Source organism: Ammospiza nelsoni, chromosome 2 (assembly GCF_027579445.1).
Source record: "Ammospiza nelsoni isolate bAmmNel1 chromosome 2, bAmmNel1.pri, whole genome shotgun sequence".
In the NCBI taxonomy this organism is placed as follows: Eukaryota; Metazoa; Chordata; class Aves; order Passeriformes; family Passerellidae; genus Ammospiza; species Ammospiza nelsoni.
Genome location: NC_080634.1, coordinates 44,346,965 through 44,364,131, shown reverse-complemented (window position 1 = coordinate 44,364,131; position 17,167 = coordinate 44,346,965). Strand labels below are relative to the sequence as shown.

Sequence of the window (17,167 nt, the reverse complement as noted above, 5' to 3'; positions counted from 1 at the left end):
TATATATATATGTATGGTGCAATACAGGATCAAGTCTAGCAAGCATCAGCTGTGCAGTTTCCTTTCCATTTCCCCTTTCAGTTGCCAGCTTAAAAAAAAGCTTGTCAGATACTGACTCAGTATGAAGTCATGAGCACAGGCATTGATCCAGGTTCCTTAAACCTTTTCATTATATATTCTATTATTAGAAATTAAAATCTTGGTATACTGTCACTTCAGTCCACTTTCCTTACCTGCATATTCATGCTGATCATTAGCTATTCACTGCATGTGTGTGTTTAATAACCATTCTGTAATGCTCCCTTTTTTTTTTTCCATTTTTCACAGTTTAGTTATCCAATTGGAAATTAATAAAGCTGCCAAAAGATTAAAGAAATGGCTTCTTCATTATTTAGTAGTGATTGCTCATCACTGGTCAGACAAGTGGATTGGGATTTAGGTGACCACATGTCAATATCTACAGTTTTTACATCTGTTTCTAAGATCAGCCTCCCAGGTTCCCTTTATACAATGGAGACAAAAATCCATTTTCAGGGTGCACTGTCATCCCAAGTAAAGCTTCTAACCCAGATCAGATGATTTGCACCCCAGAAATGCCAGGTTTAGTTGATTGGAAATGGAAACAAGACTTGCTTAGATGTTAGCTTCATAGTTGTCCTAAGATAGATGTTATGAATCCCATCCCTGTGCTCAGATTAATCATAAATGCCAAAGATTCTGTGCAATGACACCGTTAATGGCAATGTACTGTGGCTGGGTTTTTTGATGTAACAATACGTAGTGCAGTGATGATCATGTACTGTTCAGCACAAGTACCAAAAGCGGTGCAGTCATGTTAGGACTACTTTTGAGATGGATTAGATTATCCTGCTTTTCACCTGGACTAAGTAGTACCAGGGAATTAGCATGTTCACATTCTTTCCAACAGATCAGTTTGGCAACTGCATTAATACTCTGGTTGTAGACATACAGAGATGTTGTTTAATATTTATGTTGGCAGATGAATGTAATGTCCTTGACCAGATTAGGTCTTGCTATGCAAAGCAGCATAGATCGGGTTGGTATTATTATTATTACTGTTATTGTGGCTGATTATGATGATAATAATAATAACAACAATAACAATAATAATATTCATCCATTCTTGTCCAAGCAGGCTCACAAGGATTTTATAAACATTGAAAAGGGAGGAACCTGATTAGAAGTAGCTTTATTGAGGAGTGACACATAGCAAGGGACTTTTGCATTAAAAAGGGTTAGAAAAAGTGACAGATGTTGAATGCTGAAAAATTTTTTAGATTTTGTAATTAAAGCCTTAATGGTGATTTTTCCTGTGTGTTTCTCTCCTTAGGATGATTTCCAGCATGCAGCCTCAGAAACCAACTGGGAGTCAGTCACAAGCTCTGTCTCAGTAAGTAATTTGTCACTGTTTTGCCTGTCAATGGATTGATAGAGTGGCTTGAATCCAAGTCAATAAAATGGCATCTGTACAGAGAAACCATGTATTCACCTTTGAAAGAAGATGAATAAAGTTTTTATCCAACTGATAAAACTGGACTCAAACAGTATGTTTTTAGGGATAAAAGATTCAGGAAATGCCCTTTGCTGTTGTAAACACATGAGACAGCCATTGGGAAACATTTCTTGTTTTCAAACTCATCCTGCCAGTATGAAAATACCAGATACAAACCTAAATTTTTAATCAATCATTGAATGTCTCGACTTACATGGAAGACCATACGTAAAGCAGGCTGGCAGGAAAATGGATCTGGCATTTCATTGTCAATACTGAGATTTTTTTTTAAGTGTTTCCAATAAAATATATCTGAAGTCAGGTACAGTTACTCCATATTCAGCAGTGAATTGCAGCTTGGGAGAAAAATCAAGAAAGAAAAAAACCCAAGTAAGCTAGTAAAAAAATTTAGTTTTCTCTTCATTACATTTGATTTGTGTCATTGGCAAATAATCTGCCCTCTCTGCCGTTTCCCAGTGCTGGGGAATGGCACAGTAGCATGAGAATTCATAATATGGGCAGTCCTCTTCTGTGTGCTTTGCTGCCTGCTCCACACCACGTCATGGTTCTTGTTAACTCCTCTTAAAACACATGAGATAGGGGTAAATGAGACCAATGTCTGAAGCATTCATGGAAGAGAGCTTATTAATAGTGCCTTTGTTACAGTAGCTGCCAGGAGTAGCTAGTGAATGAGCAGTGAATAAAATATGGGTTAATTCTACTGGTAGGGGTCCAATCGAGGCAGCAAGTAGAGAGAAGACTCTGTGCTGCCAAAATTAGAAGATGTTAAGCCAATCTCACTTGTGTTTACTCTTGAATTTGCAAATGACACTTGCCCTTCATGATACGATTCACTGATTGCCTGGAACCAACTGTGCTGAAAGTCTTGAGGAGGGATGTTAGCAGGGGTGAGCTCTACTGGATGTGCCAAGCAGGAGATGATAGAACAGGTTTACTAAAAGACACAGATCCATTTTTCATTCTAATGTGGGCATGGGAAAAAAACCTCAGTGTAATGGCATATTTTGTAAAAAAATATGGTAGGCTGATGTTTGAAAAAGTAAGCCTAGGGCTCCCTCATCAGGTAAGTATGTAAATGAGACTAAGCCTATGGTAAATGCCATGTTAGTTACCATCCTTCGTGTCATAAAATGCACAATATACCAAACAATAACCCAGTATCCCTTTCATATTGAAAAATCAAGTTCATCTTTTTGCTTCTATACTTTTTTTCTTAAAAAAATTTTTAATATGTTGCAGCTAAATAAGTTCCATACAAATATTACAGGTAGCAAGCTGATGCCCAAGGTCACGTGGAAACCTACAGCTAAACCAGAAGCAGAACCTCGGTTTCATTGACTTTCCTGTGTCATTCCCTATCTAATAAAATATACTTTCTCCAGCACATTGCACCCACAAGTCCTTTTTATCCTCAGAGAAAATAAGGCAGGGAGATTGAGCAATTTTTCACAAAGGCACCAAGGAAAATGTCTGAGGACATCCAAGTTCTTCCGGAGAGAAAGATTCAGGGATTCTGTTATGGTCTTGAGAAGCAGAAGGACAAACTCAGACCTGTGAGTCTTGGACAAGGTGACATGCAATTCTGCTGATGCTCAGGTAGCATGGCAGGTCTCAGTTTCTTCTCTCAAACCCACAAGTAACTCAAAGACTCATTTTAGGATATAGACACATTACAACTCTCAGAATAAAAATTTTTGAGTGAGCAAATTCTTTCTTCCATGTCTGAGGTCATATTACAGAGTTATATTTTGGCTTGGTTTTTTGTTTGAGTTTTTTCTCAGAGAGTTTAAAAAAATGCTTCTACCCTTAACCTATCACAGCAAACCCAGAAAAAAAAGGAAACAAAATCTAACTCCTTATAAGGTTAGTTTCCATTATATGTAAAGTAATTTTATGACCAACAAAAAACTGTGGTGCACATTGAATTGCCTGTCAGGCTCACAATAGAGATAGGAAAGTGAAAAGAATGAGTGAACAGAAATTAAGGGCAAGAGCACATACAAAAAAAAAAAGATACCTTTGTGTTGCAGTAAATTAAAAATATACTCAGCGCTTTTAAGAACTGCAAAGGAGGTACATAATGTGGAAGATCTTCGCTCCTTGTTGCTTCTTACATTTCTTCTTGCCCCCTCTTTGGATATGATCTTAGAAGTCAGATTATGACAAGCACAAAGCCTCCCAAAGCCAGCACCTCATTCTTGGCAGGACAAAAGAGGGGCGGTTGGGTTGGCAGCTTTGAAGTTGTTTTTGGGCCTGTCACATGATGTTGCTGACAGGAGGCTATCTCAGATGTTGAAATAATTCCTCTTGATTTGGCTGTCACTAAGAAAAAGTTAAGCTTTCTTCTGTGTTTTAGCAAGGCTGCACAAATCTCTTGAGTAGGAGCTTTTATTTGAAAAGAAAATGGGGAATCCCAGCTGCCTGTATGAGTTTGACATGCCCTGCATATTCACAGCTTGACCTCCACTTCTGTAATGAAATGTGCAGTTGAACATGTGGGAAGAAGACTCCTGCACTGAGTAAACCACACACTTGTGGCCTGATTTTTATGCTCCCGTTTCTTCAGCATTCTTGGAGCATCTCTCTCACTTTTGAAAGGCAGTCAGGGGCTGATCTTTCCCTACTGGACTGCCATGAGCTCCACCAAGCTCTCCTCAGTAAGAAAGTAGTGTTTGGGCGCCTTTCCCTTTTGTAACCCCAGCCCCTGTGTTAGCACTCTGCATGATGCTCCTGCAGCACTGCTTTAGATACCAATGCTGTGTTCACTTTGCTGCTGTGAGCTTTTCTACTGCTGGGACTTACACCTCTCTGACAGTTTCTAGTCCCCGCCATGTAGAAGTCAGGAGAGAGGCTTCAAGGTGTGCCCTCCTTTTTAAGGGATCATGAATTTTTACAGGCCTCTGCACTGTGCCTTGGCACTGCACTAGAAGGGCACTGTGATCCCAGGTGGGCCCACTGAAACTTCTTGGGCTGTTGGTGCTAAGCTGTAAAGTGCAGCTATGCTTTCTTGACTGCACTATTGTAATGTTTGCTGTTTCTTCTCTTCCTGGTTTTTAATGATTTGGACTGTCCATATTTTCAGCAAACATAGGCAGGAAAATGTGAAGAGTTGTTGGCTGTGTGATACAGCTTACCATTAAAGAGATACAGCTTACCATTGATATATATATTAAAAAAAATTATATATATACATTAAAACCATTATAGGAGGAATTGGAAGACACAGTCCTGCAAACAAGTGAGTGAATTTACTCAAATGAGTTGACCCTCCCATTTTGACCTAACTGAGTGAACTTAATCACAAGGATTAATAGTTTAACATATGCATTTACCTGGGAGATGAGGCAAAACAAATATTTTGGGAAGCCATTAATTTTAACTGGCATATTTCTGGTGCATTACTTCAGAGCTGGGTTTTCATGAAAGAATTTAGGTTTCTAGGGTTTCTCCCTAACATTTGAACTTATAAGACCAAACAATTTGTGTGCTATACTATGCCTGTTTTTGGACAAAATTGATTGTTGTTCTTCAGAAAGTAAGAGATCTGTATTAATAGTTTTTCTTGTGCATATTTTACATACTGTTCGGTCTTGTGCTTGGATAATGGAAAAAGTGATATCAGGATAGTGAATATTTTAATACTAAATTAAGAATTTTAACAGTGTTTCAAGTCCTCTCCAATAAAACTGAAAATGCTGCAATCATTTTGTCAAAGTCAAATTGTGCTGAAGTTCAGTGGGAACACTCAGAGAACAGTACTTGGTCCTTACTGTTGGAAAATAAGTATGCCATTTGGTGTTATAATTGTGAGGATACTACTATGTTACTCATCCAAATATTCATTGTTATATTGCTGAGATCGTAGAATTATAGAATGTTTAGGGTTGGAAGGTTCCTTAGAGATCACCTAGTTTCAATGCCCTTGCAGCGGGCAGGAATGCCTTTCAGTGGACCAGGCTGCGCACAGCCCTCTCCAACCTGACTGTGAACACTGTCAGGGATGGGGCATCCACACACTCTTTCAGACCTGTTCCAGTGTCTCATCACCCTCACAGTAAAGCATTTTTTCCTTAAATCTAATCCAGACCTGCCCTCTTTCATTTTAAAGCCATTCCACCTTGTCTTATCACTACCTCCTCTTGTAAAAAGTTTCTCTTCATCTTTCTTGTAGGCTCCCTTCAGGCATTGGAAGGACACAGTTAGGTCACCCTGATGCCTTTTCTTCTCTAGGCTGAACAATTCCAATTCTCATAGTTTTTCCTTCATCCCACTAATCACCTTGGTGTCCCTCCTCTGGACTCACTCCAACAGGTCCATGTTCTCCCTGTGCTGACACCCCAGTGCTGGTGGGATCTCAGCAGAGCAGAGCAGAGGGGCAGAATCCCCTCCCTGGCCCTGCTGCCTACGCTGCTTTGGATGCAGCCCAGGACACCGTTGGCTTTCCTGGCTGCGAGCATATTGCCAGGTCATGTCCAGCTTCTCACCCACGAACATCTCCAAGATCCAAATATCATGGTTTTTTCTGTTTGTTTAGTAAGTTATATTTTTGGTAAAATGTCAGTTCGATGTCAATTCATCTTTGTTTTTTAATACATTTAATTTTGGGTAAAAAAGGGCCATTTTTCCAAGTCTCTAGCCATGCCAAAATTGTTGTCCAAATTGACCAGAGAAAGATTGTCTAGTGGACTTCTTTGCATTTGTCTTTCTCTGCTGTGGTCTCTGATCTGCCTCATGTGAAATAGCAACTGTCATTTCCATTTCTGTGGCCATGGCCATCACAGTGCTTTCAAAAGACATTTTCATTGCTTCTTTGCATATATTTAAACCATCATTCCATTTGAAGACTGCATCTGAATACTGAAAGTCCACCAGTGGCAGTACTTTTGCTCCTAGCATCTCTCTGGGATTTACTTGGAAATTTCTTGGTATCTCTTCTTATAAAAAGAAAACACAGGTGTAAGAAAGTCCTGGTCCAAAGACTTGAAAAGATGGCCCGAAGTAACTGTTTCTCTCAGTAATGAAACAAGCTTGTCAGTAACTGTTTTCAGTTGTTTGAAGTGGTGCTGTGATTTATTCCAAGTACACTGAGATGTATGTCACTCTTAGGGGGTATCCTATCCCTCTCCATCAGTGACTGACCCTACGCTCACAGCGGAAGCGCTGGATCAGACCATCGCCGCCTTTGACACGGTGGAGGATCTGCTCAAACACTTCAACCCGGACTCCTGGCAAGAAGACCTTGAGAATCTGTACACAGACAGTGGGCACCATTATCGAGGCAGGAGCTACCATGACAGGAAGTCCAAAGGTAGGAAAATACTTTGGGACATACTTACACATACTTTGGGAAAAGGACAGGATATTCCTTCACTCCTCATAGGAAAGTCCATCAGTCAGGTGTTACATTCTGGCGCTCACGTTCCTGTTGGAGTCACAGGGCAAGGCACCACCTATTAAAACCAGGGATGTGTCGTTCAATCCTTAATCAGTTTCCAGGTAGGATCTCACTTGAGAAATCAAACTGAAAACATTTTTACAATAAATTCACAAATAAAAACACAGGTCCACATGTAAAGACATATGATTCTAAGCTTTACCCTCTTAATCATTGCTTTGTGTGTAAAGCGTGGGGCTCCTAATTACCTGTGTTATCATCCTTCTTTAAATACCCTGCTTAGGGACTGTTCTCTGTTGAGTGAGGAATAATCACTTTTATCACATTGTGCTTAGGGAAGCATCTGGTGCAGACACCTGTATGTGCAGCTGGTTTTTTTAGGATGTGAACATTTCCTTGTTTTTCATTATGTTGGCAGGGAACATTATTATGGTGTAACATCTTTGTCTGTAATTGAGCAAAGCACACATTTCTGGGTTATGTTTCTTGTTTCCTTCTGTTAGTTCAAATCATCCACCAAATGGTAAAGCAAAGGGGTGTTTAGCTGGCAGAAAGAAACACTATTGAGAAGTCACAGTTGTGCTCTGAGGGGCCTGACGAAATTGCCCTTCATGTGCAGTATAAATGTAGGAGGTCTGTTAGGAGTCTTTAGGATGACAGCCATTGTAGTGTTCACACCAGATCTGGAGTTAAAATTTTATTTGATTTCTCATGTTGTCATCTATTTTCAAGTTACGTAATCACGTGCATTCCTATTTGTAACTTTAAAATTATAATTCCCAAATCACAATTCCAATTCTGTGCAATCTATCATTTATTTACATCTCAGATCCCATCCCCCCATACCTTAAGCATGTTATAAGGAGCAAGAGAGAACTGTAGTTCAGTGTTTGTTACTTGTTATCAAATTATGAGGCTTTGCTCTTAAAAGGGGTATATAGACTACATCTGTATTAGGGAAAACTGTCAAGAAGTGTTCCCAGGCCCTGAAATACTGTCATTATATTGCTAAATTGTCAGCTTGGTCATTGTTGGGCATGAACCAGGATCTGGCACAGGCCCCCTGCCATTCATGTGCCCACCTTGACTTGGAGAGTAAGAGGTGAATGGCAGGAATGTGGGCTCTCCTGTGGCTGTTATCCTTGGAGCAGGAGAATAACCTCAGGCACCTGCAGGTTATTCTGTAGACACAGTACTGGTGTACAGTTTCCAAGACAGGTTGGCTTTCTTTGTTTCTGGGCTCAGCACTTCAAAGGAATCTGTAATGAAGCCCTGAGCACCCATTCAGCAAGAAGTGAACCCCTTTACTTTGCTCCCTTTTTAGCACGTCAGAAATTTCAGGCAAGCACCACCATTGTTGGGGAAAAATTTCACCTAAGTATCACTGTGTGACTTTCAAGAGTGCTTTGATCTTCTGTGGCTGTGTGGAACATGATCTGTGTGTCCCTTATACATCCAGGCTGGATTTGATGCCAGTAGATATGTATGAAAAAGAAATGAAGGGTCTGTTCTGTTTTTAATAGAAGCTGATTAGGATCCTGTATCCTGTACTGGTTCTATTCTCCAAATATCATTTCATTCTCAGATCCTATCTGGCCCAGTATCCCAGATTTATATTTAAATAACCACATAAGTATAAAATAGCATTTGATGCTTTGTTGATGCTAATTATGCAGGCTGCAGGTATCAAACTGATCTGATAGTGCTCAGAAAATTCAGATGCATAACATTTTTCCAGTTACAGTTTTAATACTTGACTTAATAGGCTTTTTTGTTGGTGGTGGTTTGGTTACAGGAAAAAGAAAAAAGGTTTTATAACAGTTTGCCTTTTGTTTTTGAACTAAAGGCCAAATTCCCTGACTGTTAGCAGCTCTCTGGGCTAAAGTACCTCACCACAGAGAAATCTTTTAAAAATTTCAGTTAAGAATTTTTTTTAGTCATAAACTTCTGACAAGATTAAAGGCTTGTTCTTGGAGGATGTGAGGAGTAATGAACAGCTTTAACAAATCCTTAAATTAGAAATGTTTGGTGGCTTTTAAACACAGACAGAGTGGATCTCTGAGGAATGTTTATAGGCACTGGGGTAACCTTGTAGCAAAGAGAGCAGTAGATTATATCATAATTTATTTCAGATACCTATCTGTTTCAGCTTACAGCTTAGGTTTTATTTTTTTATCCTAAGTTAGAACAGCCCTGAGGCAGGTAAGAGCAATTTGATGTAATCTCTGCCTATCTTTCACAGCATTTTCAGATCACACCATGTAAATGGTATAAATTAATCACTAATACTTTCACTCCTATCCAACCTTCTACCCATACCAAACTCTGGCACAAAATTGAGCTAAGAGAGGCAGTGTTGCTGAATACTAATTTTGATTACAGGGTCAGGTGATAAATGATATTTAAATGGTGTGTTTTCTTAATTCGCCAGTTAATAATCTACAACTATCAAGGTCAAGTAAATAAGAAGTCAGTATTTTATCATAACTGAAACTCACAGAATCGGGGAATAGATTAAGTGGGAGGCCACCTCAGGAACTTAAATGCTCTTCCTCAAGGCAGGGCCATCAATAGAAGGTTGCTCATGACCATGTCAAGTCAGGTTTTTAATATTTCCAAGCATGGAGGCTGTTCAATCTCTCTGGAACCACTCTCTGAACAAAAACAAACAAACAAACAAAAGCCCCAAATCTAGTTTTCAGTGTTTAAATAGCTTTTCATATATTAAAATTTGACTTCAGAACCTTTTGTTCTTTAAAAGTAGTCTCTGGCTCCATTCTTGCTTCTTCCCATCATTGCCGCATTGATGCTGATGGTATGAGGCCCAGCAAGGCAGAGTTCTGCATCCTGCCCCTGGGTCACAGCAACCCCAGGCAGTGCTGCAGGCTGGGGACAGGAGCTGGGAAGCTGCCTGGTGGAAAAGGACCTGGGGGTGCTGGCAAACAGCAGCTGAACATGATCCAGAGTGTGCCCAGGTGGCCCAGAAGGCCGATGGCATCCTGGCCTGGCTCAGCCAGGTGTGGCCAGCAGGAGCAGGGCAGTGACCGTCCCCCTGTACCCAGCACTGCTGAGGCCACAGCTCCAATCCTGTGCTCAGTTCTGGGCCCCTCAGTGCCAGAGAGACATTGAGGGGCTGGAGCGTGTCCAGGGAAGGGCAGCGGAGCTGGGGAAGGGTCTGGAGCACAAGTGCTGTGAGGGGCAGCTGAGGGAGCTGGGGCTGTTCAGCCTGGAGAAAAGGAGGCTCAGGGGGCCCTCAGCACTCTCTGCAGCTGCCAAACTGGGATTGGTCTCCTCTCCCAGGCTACAAGTGACAGGACAAGAGGAAATAGTGTGAATTTACAACAGGGGAGGTTTAGATTGGATATTAGGGAAATGAATTTCACAGAAATGGTCATCAGGCATTGGAATGGACAACCCAGGGAAAGTGGTGGAGACGCCATCCCTGGAAATATTCAAAAGGTGTATGGATGTGGCATGTGGGGATATGGTTTAGAGATTATTATGGCAGTGCTTGATTTACAGTTGTATTTTTGATGTTTGAAGGTCTTTTTCAGGCCAGAGGATTCTGTGATTTTTTGTATTCGTACACATTAATGTATGCATATACAGATCAGTCTTTTCCTCAATATCTCTTGCAAGTACCTGAAAGTTGAAGAGTGTGTGGATTAAATCCATATTTATGGTAACTCCATTCAGTCTACAAAATCTGATCTCACACCTCCACAATATTGATGCAATTCTATTAAGTTAAGTGCATTTCTTTCTACTGAGACCAAAATTGCATTTCTATTGAAATTTCTATTGCATTTCGTACTACTGAAGTGAGATATTGGTATGAAATATGTCTCACTAATAACCACATGAAGTTTGATATTTAATTCTGTATATGTTCAGCAAGGTTTGCTGTTAACCACTCCAGTGAAAGCTGACCATAAAATCACAGTGCAATCCAGATGGCAGAACAGGACAGAAAAGAAAGGAGAAGATACATTCAGATTTTCACAATTCTGAAATGAGAAGCCTTGTATAAGCTGTAAACTATGGTGTACACCTAAATGAAAATATGATCGTTATTTCAAATAACCTCTGCAGTTGTAAATATACTCATAAAGGGTTGCTACCAATTTCTGCAATTTAGAAACTCTGAAATTATAAATATTCAGCTTTGTGTTCATCCTAGGTTGTTAGGAAAAAAGTATTATTTTAAAATAATTCCTTTTACATTTCTGTAATATATTGATGATCTCAGTGTCATAGTAATTTGGTTATTACAAATATTAAGCATCTCCAGAAAGATAACATTTTTGGGTTATTTAATACTGTTCATGGCAAGAACACAGGTAAAGAAGTAAACTTTCACAATTAAGCATTCACAAATGCTGCATAATTATGTTGAAGTTCTTCACAGACAGGTTTCTGTTCTTCTAGCGAGTCATGAGGAGAGTTCAGACATGTTTCGAGGAAGCATCTTCATCCTGGTTTAAATTTCTGAAAGCATGAATTTATCTGGCTAATAGTATTAGAAGAGCTTCTAAGAGATACTGTTGCAAGCAGTTCCATCCACCAATTAAACATTATTTAACTTTTCCCACATACTTATTTGCATTTATATTTTGCTGTTGTTTCTGATTTCTTACCTCCCATTGAATAAGGATTTTTAATTAAAAAAAGATCTCCACCTGTGAAATAGTTTCCATACAAATGAAGAAAGAAAGGAAAAGAACAAGGTCACTGTTTCTCAACATAGAAGTAAATCCAAATGTCATGGAGCTGGTACCCCAAGAAAGGAGCTGGTACCCAAAGAAAGGGGTTGTCTTTAGAAAGGAATGGCGTGGGGTTTTTTTTGTTTTCCCATAAATAAACCTTGGAAGCAGGAGCACATGTAGGTAGATACATTCTGGTAATTTACAAGACTATCCCTTCCTCTAAGCTCATTTTCTTTTTTTGGAAATAATACACAAGAAGCCCTTGGCTATCAGAGGAAATTAATCAGGTGGGACATTCTTGCAATAGCATCTCTCTCCAGTGACAGCTTTAGAAGTTAAATAAATAAACACTTGCTGGCATAGCCACACTGCTCTCTGGAAGGGGAATAGTGAAGTCAAACCATGAGTCTTCACGGAATGCTTCTGCTGTTCACTGCCAAATCAGTTCCCAAGATCAGGAAAGTTTCACCATGTCCTTAACAATAGTTTTTAATTGTCATAACTTAAAATGGTCCAGCAAGAAGTTAAAATTTTAATGTTGTTTCTCAGAGGCTTGCAAGCAGTGGCCAATAAATTACTGCAAACGTCCATGCACTCTTCCTTGAAAGATTCTGGGATGGCTGCCAGCAAGTTTCAGTGCACCAGACAGGGAGTGCAGGCATCACAAATGCCGAATGCTTGTTCATTCATGGCAAATTTGAATATTCCAAGTACATGGAATACCTTCTTAAATAGCTGATAATTTAAAGTATTCCCTGGGCTTAAAAACCAGAATATTTTTCCTACTCTTCTTCAGTTAGGAGCCAAGTTGTCTGTTGCATGCAAACTGCGCACATTCCTTCATTTCACAATCTAATTCAGATCTACATTCCTACCTTCCCTCTCTGTGACAAATTACATTTTCCCTCGCATGTTACATGGTGTAATTGTTGGTCACTGCAGTGAAAGGTTTTCTTATTAAACCCTTTTTTAAAATGCTAGTGAAACCTATAGCATGTTATTTATCACTGGAATAAGCTGCTCTTTTCCATTGATTTCAGTGAAGCAGTGTCCAATAGTTTGGCCTGCTTTTGCTACTTGACCTGTACCACAGCTGGTAATTGGTTTGCCTGTCCATAATAGGCCTATATATTTTGCCCTTTGTTCCATGAAAACAGTTATAATCCTACTGAAATCTTGATCTTTTGTTCCTCTAAAATAATAGCTGCTGTATTGAGGAGATTTGTCTTGGTGCTGTGATCCTACAGTAAATGCAAATTGCAAGATCTTCTTAGCTCATGAGAAGGATTTAGATAGCTCCCAAGTTTTCAGGTATATTTAACAAATTGCTTATTGTGATATCATTAAGCATGTGCCGTGGAACAGTCAAAACCATCATCCATATGTGTTGAAGTCTAAAAGCCACAGGGTTTGGTCAAACTTTGGTATGGAGAAGAATTATTTTGTCAGTGTCAGAGCATTTAGATGATTTAACCAGTGGAAGATGAGACTAGGAAATTATATTTCATTTGTTATTGCCATATAATTGTGAGAATATCATTATGTTGGTAATCCAAATATTCTTTGTTACAATGTTGAGATCATAGAATGGTTTGGACTGGAAGGGACTTAGAGATCATCCAGTTCCAGTGCCCTTGCTGTGGACAGAGACTCCTTTCACCAGACCAGGTTGCTCAAAACCCATCCAACCTAGAACACTTCCAGGAATGGGGCATCCACAACCTCTCTGGATAACCTTTTCCAGTGTTTCACCAGCCTCACAGTAATGAATTTCTTCCTAATATATAATCTAAACCTATCTTTTTTTTTTTTTTTTTTTGTACGAAGCAATATACCCTTGTCCTATCACTACTTGCCCTTGTAAAAAGTCCCTCTCCAGCTTATTTGTAAATTTTCCAACTCAAGTTCAGCCAAACCATAGCTTCAGATACAGCACTGCTCTGAATGTCTTTGATGGCTTTTACGGTGCTTCTAGTTTACCTGCAGATCTTTAGCTGTATTGACCCCAGCATTATCCTGTGGGGAACACAAATATTAACCAGCTGCCAGTTGTACTTGGAATGGTTGACCATTTTCATCAAGTCTCAGATATTCCAGTTATCTACTGAATTTGTAGTCCACCTATTCCATTATAGCTCAGAAATCTGGCTGCAAGGATGCTATAGATCACTTTCAAAAATCAGCAGATGCCTCTGCTGCTTTCACCTCATCCAGCAAGACAGATGTCTCATCAGAGCCAGTTCTGAGGTTGGTCTCGTTAAATCTATTCTGGATGTTCCCAGTCACCCCCTTGTCTGTCATATGCCTGGGCATTGCTTCCCAGAAGGATTTGCCCCTTAATTTCATCATAGGCTGACCAGTCTGCAGCTGCCCGAATCCTCCTTGCCTTGCCTTGCCTTGCCTTGCCTTGCCTTGCCTTGCCTTGCCTTGCCTTGCCTTGCCTTGCCTTGCCTTGCCTTGCCTTGTCTTGCGGTATAGGCTTTGACATGTGGTATAGGAATACCATGGCAAGGTGGCTGCCATCTCTTACACCTTAGCTCTGCTCTGTGACTGATGCATGAAAAAGTGTAGAATGATCAGATCTGAATTTGATGCAGATAAAGTGTTAAAAGCAACCCTAACAGACCAACTGTCTTCTTAAAATTAATCAGTGACCGGCAGCAGAGGTTTTCTTCTCAATCTTTAAGTCCTCCTTTTTCAGAATAAAACTTGGCATTAGCTGTCGTCTCTGATTTCAGTGCCTACCTCTGATGAAGATCATAAAATCACAAAATATTTTGATGAAAGCTTCAAGGTAAACACATGCCATAAAGCTATGTGAAATGAGGATGGTTTTATTTAAGAGGATTTAAGGGAAGGAAGGGGCAAACATTGGCCCCCAAGTATCCAGTTTAGTGCTCCAGTGCATCTCTTTCATGTTTGCCTTACTTTTAAGCTGTCTCTGATGCAGACATTCTGCAATAGTACTTGGGAATTATTTGCATCCAGTCTAAAGAACCTTTTAGTTCTAGTTTTAAATAAAGGACTCCAGTGGTTTCAGACCTTGATAAGTAAAGCAGCTGGATTTCACACCAATCACACTAAGGCTCGGTTACATTTTAGTCACAGCAGTGAAGTGATGCATGAAACTGACTGTACTGTAAAATCTCATTCTTATATGGATGAGGAAATGGACTAGCTCCAGACAGTAAAACAATCCAAAGACAGGAAAAAATGCATATTAAAGCTTTCAGCAGAGAGAATTCTTTAGAATAAAATGTGCTCTTTTGTTGGGGGGCAATAAACTGTGGTCTAGAGCTTAGGATTTAATTAGGCAATGGGAACTGTTCTTGTGTGTCAGTGTGGTGCTATCAGAGTACAGGATACATTGTTCAGAGTACTCTGCATGCTCACCTTATTCCCATCAAGCACTGCAGTTCTGTAGAGCAGAGTAAAAAAGGGTGTAGGTGTTTACCTCCAAATGAATTTTAATGGAGGATGACTTGTTTGTCTTTTAAATTGTTTATTTAGGCTTTTCTTCTCTGCTTGAGATTTCTCATTTTCATTTTCAACATCACTAAAATAAGACCTTTCTGCTTATCTGAGTATCTCATAGATATTCCCCTGGATTGCTGCAGTGTCAGTGTGGATGATCCAGGCTTTCCCCTCAAGCAATCTCATTAGTGATGAAGGCAGCAAATTTTCAGCCCTCTTCCTTTAGTAGATTTTTCTGTCACATCAGTTGGCTGAAGTGAATAGTAGCCAGCTAGTGCTTTCCTTTACCAGTTAGCAAAGCTGATGGCAAAGGTCCTGGTGAGAATGTTTAGAGGTGTGGGAAACACTTCCTTGTGGAAAGAATTAGCCTGAAAACCTGCAGTGAGAAGAGGTGGCTTCGAAGAATGACAGTGGAGAAGAAAATCTAATCTGTTAAAACAAAGAAATCAATATACCCTGGACTTGCCAGTCCTGGCTAAGGACACTCACAGTGTATTTTTCTCTCAGTGCATGAGTATGCCACCAGTCCCATTGATTTTGTGCTTATAGCAAGAGGATGATCTATACCTTTTCTGGAGAGATGCTAGCTCTCTGGAGAGAACCACTGAGATTTCATGAGCGAATGTATCATAATTGCTATAAAATAGCAATTTATCTGCTAAATTCCCATTGACTGAGATAACACCTTGTCAAAAAAGTGAATCTGCTACGATTTTCTATAATGGCATTTCTGATATTGATGTATTCTTGTCTCTTGCATATCAGCCTTTTTATTATCTCCAAGTTAGGATGTAAAGGTGCATGATGTTTACAAATCAACCGCTTTTTCCACAATTAACTTAGTGATGTTGACAAGGCCTGAATCACAGAAAGTATGAAGTGTCTTTGTTGTAAGGTTTCATATATTTGTATTAAAGCACAAGCATAAGTGTTCTCAGAAGCAGAGGTTATATTGACCTGTTAAACATGCCCTGAAAATCTGATATGTTCACAACACTAGACTGTTATCTCAGTTCTTATTTGAGCCAATCCTGTTTTCCTGTCGATGCTTCTGTGAGCAAATACTGTTTGGAGTCAAACTCAACACAAGTTCACATGCCCCCCACTCCAGAATGAATTACTGAGCTTTGAACACTTAGTTGGTAGACAGAATACAAAGGAAAAAAGAAGACAGAAAAGGAAGGAAAAAGAAATCTATTTCTATAGAAATAGTACTCATTAAATTTGTTGCTTTTGTCTGTGTCACAATTGTGGAAAATATATTTATAAAAGCGGTTTTTGGTTTAGTTTTAGTTTTACAAGCCAAAGCTAGAAACAGCATTTAAACTTACATTTGATAGTCTATAAGTTATTTTTGTGGCTGGCTTTACCACTTGTTTACATGACAGATCTCACATACTAGGCATTTAAACATCAACCAACTACTGACACTCAATGGGCCTATTAATTTTAATTGTATTTATTTGTATGCCTCTTATAGTAACACTTACCAGATAAAATTAATGCTGCTTAGATTGATTTCTCCATCTAAAAATGAAGTATCTAAATTCTATTCATAAACAGTACAGACAGGCAACTTGAGGAAGAAAGTCATGCAGGCTGTCCTAAATACTCTTGCCATGGAAGGGATGAATCACTCCCCAAAAATGTTTCTCTAGTGACCACAGGAAGGGCCTTGTTTTTGCTTATAATAAAAAAAAATAGAACCTAGCATCTAAGTAAGCCAGGTGTAAACAGAGAAGGGAAGAGAGTGTCAGAGGTGAATCTCTTGCCCAAGGATCCAACTATGTGGAATGACAAAGCAAATAAAATTATCAGTCTTCAGCTTTCAGGCCAGTATTTTACTGCAAACCTTCCCTGCACCTTTATAGTCAGTGTGATCTATGCTATGGCAGTCTGTGGGAAAAGGATGACAGCCTGGATGGCCACCTGTAATGATTTAAATTTGGTAGGCTTATCTGTTCAGAAATCTGTTCAGAAATGTGAACTACTCCTGTAGTTCACATGTTTTTCACCCAGCACCCCATTATTCTGTGTATTGACTGCCCGGGGAGCAGC

The 17,167-nt window shown here is 39.6% G+C and overlaps 1 protein-coding gene across 4 annotated transcripts in view; it reads left to right on the top strand.

The window, feature by feature from the left end:
- The window catches only part of PDGFD (platelet derived growth factor D), a 137,779-nt gene that overhangs the window by 106,034 nt on the left and 14,578 nt on the right, over positions 1-17,167 (top strand). For all 4 annotated transcript variants that reach the window (XM_059465991.1, XM_059465989.1, XM_059465990.1 and 1 more), the window contains 2 exons: positions 1,352-1,411; positions 6,641-6,842. In XM_059465991.1, the coding sequence (XP_059321974.1) occupies positions 1,352-1,411; positions 6,641-6,842 (262 nt within the window). The remainder of the gene's footprint in view (positions 1-1,351; positions 1,412-6,640; positions 6,843-17,167) is intronic.